General features: G+C 44.3%; 1 protein-coding gene; it reads right to left on the reverse strand.

The window, feature by feature from the left end:
- Positions 1-317: 317 nt before the first annotated feature.
- Positions 318-5153, reverse strand: GSTUM_00000442001 (uncharacterized protein). XM_002837608.2 has 10 exons: positions 4738-5153; positions 4488-4600; positions 4238-4330; positions 4063-4173; positions 3922-4005; positions 3849-3862; positions 2614-3806; positions 1848-2551; positions 1222-1786; positions 318-1167 (listed from the first exon to the last, which is right to left on the reverse strand). Exons 1-10 carry the CDS (start codon positions 4890-4892, stop codon positions 1005-1007), a joined length of 3195 nt encoding a protein of 1064 aa, XP_002837654.1. The 5' UTR covers positions 4893-5153; the 3' UTR covers positions 318-1004.
- Between the last annotated feature and the right edge of the window lie 1562 nt (positions 5154-6715).

Raw genomic sequence — 6715 nt, forward strand, 5'->3', positions numbered from 1 at the left:
TGGATGTTATATGTTGTAATGAGCAGCTTGATTAACTTATTCAAATCATTAAAATAGCTACATTATTCATTATTACTCTCAAGTATAATTTTATAATAATAATATACAAAACTAAAAATGGACAGGAAATTTACTATATATAAATAAAAATTACTTTTAAGTATAAGAAAAATTCATTTACTTGAACAACTACTTCATTGCCGGATGAGTAATATCTTGGAGATTTAAGTATTATATAGAAAACTTATATCTGAGAACAATGATAAAGTAGTAACACTAACACAGTAAATATTATAAGATAATAATATAATTATAAAGGATAAATATTAGTTCTTAGAAAGGTAGGATAAAAAGATCTCTGCCGCGTCCTGTCACACGGCAACCACTGTCACATGACAACCGCTATGTCCAGGTAACTGTAATGTAATAATCAAGATCCTGACTTAAACCTTAACAATCAACTTCATAAAAATATCTTTCAATAAGGCAACACCATTACGGAGACAATAGACAACCGTCGAGGATGAAGGGGGCCTCAAGTACAATGCAAGTACTCGAGTACAGTACCGCATTACACGGTAGTCTATCGTCTAGGCAAAGTAGAGCAGGCTACTGCATATGTGCTCGAGTATGTATGGTGAATTAAAAGCACATGACTGTGAGCGAAAAAAGAAAAAGAGAGGAGAAAGAGAAAGAAATAAAATCCCCCATCCCAACTCCTATTTACGTAGAAGAAAAATGCTACTTACAAAAAACAAGCAAAAAGGCAGACCCCGATATATCATTTCCAGCGGTTGTTTGTACCCGCCCCCACCATCTAGAGTACTGTACTTGTAAACATATCTATTCTTGATGCTGTGATTCTCAAGGTAAATCCTTCAATCCACTGTCTTTGCACCCGCAACCCATTATACATCTCATGCCATTCCATCGCTTCCTGCGCATGTTATATGTGCCTGCATGTCTGCCCGGAAGATGGGAGATATAACAAAATGACAGGCACATCATCGCTTCTCAACAAGTAGCAAGTGCATAGCTGCGTACGCTAGTATTATAAAACTTCCTGCAAAGATGCCAAGGTTGATGACGTCTTTCCAATAGGCCAAACTGTCGAAGCCGAACGTGCTCAGGATAGTTGCTCCAGGGACTTCGATGTCAAGGCCAAACCTGGTTCAACCCGTTAGAGTCGCTCGAGTAGGGACGGAGGTGGGGGTCACTTACTTGTGTTCGTAGAGGCTTAGATATCTGACTTCGTTCACGATCAACGCTTCGAAACCGTAGTGAAAGATGCTGACGGCTTGTAGCCAGAGTGCCCCCTTTGGAATACTGTCGTGATTTAAGAGCAATCCGGCGAATAGGAGTGAGAACAGCATGACCAAGCTGCCGACAAGGTTCGCTAAGGAGGTGTCCTTGAACACTATTCCAATGAAAAGGCAGATAGCGGATGCAGCCAAGTTGAACAAGATGAGGACCAGCATGAACTTAAGGAACTCGGGCCATTCAGCAACGAAGCCAACCATCGGATAGAGTATTGCCCCCATGATGATAGGCGGGATGACCCTCAATGGAACGATATCAAACGTGACCTTGGCAGCAAAGTATGTGACCGGTGTGTAGTACCTGTTGGCGCGCTCTCTCAAGAATAGGGTTCTCTCCGCGGCAAATACGTTCAGGCTCGTAAGCGTGCTGAACCCGAAAAGTGCCAAAACGAAGAAAATTAATCCCATGCGGTTCTGAAATCCAGAGATATCATCTCTAACGCCAAAGAAAAGGTATCCACAAAGAACTAGACAGGAATCAGCAAAAACACTTTGACCGTAGTTGAGAGAGAGAAAACTGTCGCAAACCTCCAAGAAGAATAGAAATCGCATAGTGAGCAAGCATCAAAAGTGGGTTCCGGTACAAGTTCTTCCAAGTCCTTCGACTCAAAATAGCAAATTGTCCAATCCACCCAACCCTCCTGAAACCTTTCATTGCTCCAGAGACCCCGTGATCGTCCGCGTTACCGTTAGCGTTGCCGTCTATGGCGCCGTTGAGGGTAACGCGTGCAGCATTTTCGATTTCGTCCCTGACACCAACTGCCACATCCGAATCTTTATAGGCCGCGATCAAGACGTCTAGGTCGGTAGCATCAGTCCCACTTTGGGCAACAGGCGGAAGAAGATGTTCAGTCTCTTCGAGGCTTTGCCGAGGTTCGCTAGAGTCTCTCCAAGCGCGTGTATTCTCCAAAGAATCTGACATCATAACCTCTTCGGCACCACCAGATGCGAACTCAGAACGTCTTCGTGTGAAAAGCTGCCTTTCTTGTAGAGCTCGAATCGAATCACCTCTCTTACGAAACTTCTTCCTTGGACTGCAATCGGCGCTAGCACTCTCACTCATAACGCTCGGTGATGGCCTAGGGCTGACGGGAATGGGCGCCTCACTAGCCTCAATCAAGGGCTCTTCGCGGGGTGTAGATCGCCTCTGTTCAGCATGCATCGTCAAGTCAACCAGATAATCAGCAATATTGAAGCCTTGAGGGCATGGGTAGCCAAGCTTATCGAAATATCTACAAAATCCAAGTTAGTTATTGCGCTTGAACACATCATGCGCTACTGTGATGAAGCTAACCTCTGGCACTTATCAAACGGGCCGGAATAGACACATCGACCTTTTGCCAATAGAACCAGCTGGTCAAAAAGCGCAACAATATTACTCTTCGGCTGATGAATCGTAAAGACCACAGTACGCTTGTAATTCCTTGCTAGATTGACCAGGCATTCGACCACGTTATATGCATTAAAACTGTCAAGGCCGCTTGTAGGCTCATCCAAGAACAGAACACTGGGGCTGGTGACAAGTTCACAGGCAATTCCTACTCTCCGCTTTTCACCACCAGAGATACCACGAAGGCCGTTGTCCTCGGAGGTGCCAATGATTTGGTCCTTGATTCCCAAAATGCCCAGTTGCCCCATAACTTCCATAACACGCCGATTCTTTGCCTGGTAATTCATTTCCCTGGGAAGCCGGAGGAGTGCTGAGTTGAGAATGGTTTCGTAAACGGTGAGTGTTGGCATCATGGTATCTTCCTGATCGACGAATCCAATGACCTCCCTATATTCCTCATCCGAGACAAGAGAGCCATTGACATAGATATTACCACCAACAACACCACGCTTGTTCTTGCAGGCCAAAATATCCAAAAACGTTGTTTTCCCGGCTCCAGAAGGACCCATGATAGCCATAACCTGGCCCGGATTGACCGCACCAGCAACATCCTTCAGAATTCGCTTTTCGTTAAGAGAATAGGAAAGCTTATCAAAGTGCAGCGCCGCTGGCCAGTGCTCTGTCATAAGTCTTGTACCCTCGTCGTCATCATCTGGTAGATGGATAGACCCTAATCCATTGCGTTGTCCTGCGCGCCGGCTCAAGTACCATAAACCTAGAATCGCTGTTACAATAAAGAGAGCAACTCCGGAAATGACTCCAGCGATGAGAGGTTTGTTAATAGTTTTGATCGGTCTAGTATATCCAGGAACCTCCGATCGATGCAAACACTCTCCGGTGTCGCAGTTCAGCAGGATGTTTTCGTCCCCAAAAATTGAGGAGATGACTTCATTCATAGCCTTTTCTGAGAACAAGCACTGATCATCCGGTTTCGAAGAATCGCACGAGAAGGTCGCTGGTCCAGTAATTCCCTCGGTCAAGAATTCACTAAGATCAATTGTGCCACCCTCGCCACACAGGGTTCGTCCCGGAATACACTCGCACTTAACATTTGTGCATTCGTAGTCGGTAATATTTCTATCAGGTGATGTCTGTAGCTCCCAATTACACCCATCAAGAGCGCAGTAGAACGACTCCACCTGATCAACCCAAACTAAGGAAGATGTTATCCTCGGGTAAGAGCTTTGATAATTCTTCGTAGATGTAACTCACATTGGAAAGTACACTGCGCGGATCCCTTATCACAAGAAAAGGTCACTTGAGGATTTTTCTTCAACATCTCGAGAATTTTCCGATCTAAGGGTAGCCCAGGTTAAAATTGCAACATCTAATGTCCATTATTCGAGAACTTACTCCTTACATCGCACATTTGAAAGTTTTGCTTGACTGCAATGCCCTGCTTGTAACACACGCCGTCGACACCCTGAGGCATAAGGGCGTCGCAAGCATTATCGGTTTGACAAACTAAAGTGTTTCCATCATTAACCTAACCAGTTTAATGCAATTCGGCGAACAACCTAACACGAACCATTGCAATTGATTCCGCTCCACCCTTCGTCGCACTCACATGGGCCATCACCCTTCAGTGGCCGGTGTTGGTCGCCAGCGAGGGAACCACAAACTAGTAGGAAGTCCAACGTTAGCCGAATTCCATGACCACCTGGGAGTACTAGCCGATTTTTTTAATATCCTGACACCTTGGCGCCAAGCCTCATACAAATTCGCGCCAAGGTATCCTGATACTTAAAAAATCGGCTAGTACAGCGGCATATTCTTACGCGGTTGCAAACAGTTATCCCCTGCGAAACCTGGAGGGCATTCACACTTCCCATCGTGAGAGCTGCACTCAGCAAACTGCTTGCAGTTAAAGGCTGGGAGCAAACAGTTAAAGCTAGAGATGACAGTCGTCAGTATCATCATAAAAATCAGGATCAAAGTGGCCACCTCCGAAGTATCTACTATTCTTCGTGAGGCTCGTGCCGGGATGGGAGTGAGGTTTCGCGTATGCTTGAGGGGGATGGAACATACCAGGGCGGACATTCGGCCGGCCGGTTATCCAAGCTCCAGAGATGTTGAGTTTGAAGCAAATCTTTATCGAGCGTTACCGAAGTATTGCGCGCTTCCGCAAGACTAGTAGAAAGCGAAGAGGTGAAGAACAGCGTGGCTCCCAAGTATCGTAACATGGGGGCTGCGGTGACCGATGAAAACAGACAGTCCTTAACAGGAGCTGGTGCTGTTCTCAAGTTTGGATAGGACCAGAATGCTGCTGGTGTCTGCGCAGGCCGGAAAGTGAGGAACAAATAAACGCGACTTATTGTTTATGTTTAATAGTGAAAGAGCTGGCCTCTCTACCGCCAACAAGAAATAAGAAGGAAAAGGAGTGAGAAGAGAGAAAAGGAGACAAATGTGAAGGAAGCCGGTTTGGGGGGAACGAGGAAGTTGTGTGGGGGGGAGAGGAAAGGTGGTAGTCGAAATGGAGTGTTGGGGGAGGGAAGGAGAGCTAGAGAGGTCGTTTCCGCAACTTCCTTGGGTTTGCGTTCAATCCGTCACTGGCAGAGTTCTGTCTCGTGCCCCGGGCTCTTTATTTCTGGGGTTTCTTCCACTTTCCGCTGGTGATTGGACCGTCCTGCGCTCAAGGCATCACGAGTATTATGAGAGCCATCACAATCAAAATGTTCATGTGAGACTGCCCCAGATGGTACTCGTACCCAGCTTGCTGTGCTCGGGTACGGTGCGATACACATGGTGTCCAGTTTAATTCTGGAGGGATACAAACAATGCTACTCACGCTAATACCGAAGTTTTAACAGAGCAGATGAACAAGTATTTAGGATATGAAAATAAAATCAATCGAACTTCCGAAAATTTAGGAAATTACAATATTGGATATAATCGTTTCATTCATAACTACTCGGCCCATGCTAAATTTCGGTGAAGGAAAAGAGTCTTATAAAACTCTCGCCGTGGACTGGTGACTACAACAAAGGGACAATCATCTTAACACCCATGATCTTCCGATTGTGATAGACGGCCTCCTCTTCCGGCCCTCTGTAGTAGCCCGCTAGTTAGACTATCTGAGTCAGACATGTCCCACCTTATCAGAAGGTACTCGTACAGTGGTATCATACTTGATGAGAAGGGTGTTTATCGTTCTTGGTATGATAAGATGACTGAAGTAGTCAATTTGGGAGTTATCCTCATTTATTTATTCGGTAAAGGTCTCATATGCCATTAATGATTTCAAAAATCCCCTCAAATGCCACAGTATCCTCAGATGTCACAGGATTATATTATGAAAGTTTTGTTTCTATGTAAATTAAATACAAATTGGGTTTTTCAATATAGATTATTTACTTAGTCTTGGTACTGGTAAAGGAGAATTACTCTTATATAAGAACAGGTATTTTCTACCACACAATTCTTTTTTCTCTCCAACTCAACTTTGTTTTTTCCCTGCACTTTCTGACCTTCTAATACTTCCCCACCTCAGCCAATCTATCTCTCCCCTTCTTTCCCACTCCTCCTCCTACCATAAAATCTCTTGCAATCAACCATCTTCTGTAGCCACCACATTTTGGATTCTAAGTTAAAAGTTCTTAAAAAGAATTAGTGTTTTCCTGACACAGTTTAAACTGAGTTACTTGTCTATGTTAGATCTTATTAGCTTTGTAATTGAAATCTATCTTAAGTGAAAGTTACCAGTTACAAGGACATCACTGACAGACTGGTGATAGTAGATTTCTAGAGATTTTACAGTACTCTAGAATTCCTCACTCTCTATCCTTTGCTCTATTCTCACCTTGCTTCACTTCTCACTCCTCACTTTGTACTCTCTACTCTTCTCCCTCAGCTCTTTGCTACTTGCTCTGCACTCTCTGTACTTCTTCCTACTTGTCACTACTTGCATGACTAGTAAATCTCTATCTCATGGTATAATTCTTTCTGATATATTTACTTAGACTTTTCTTACTCTGAATTTCTGTTATGGAAAAAAATTCTTTTAATT

This window comes from Tuber melanosporum (assembly GCF_000151645.1).
Source record: "Tuber melanosporum whole genome shotgun sequence assembly, scaffold_196, strain Mel28".
In the NCBI taxonomy this organism is placed as follows: Eukaryota; Fungi; Ascomycota; class Pezizomycetes; order Pezizales; family Tuberaceae; genus Tuber; species Tuber melanosporum.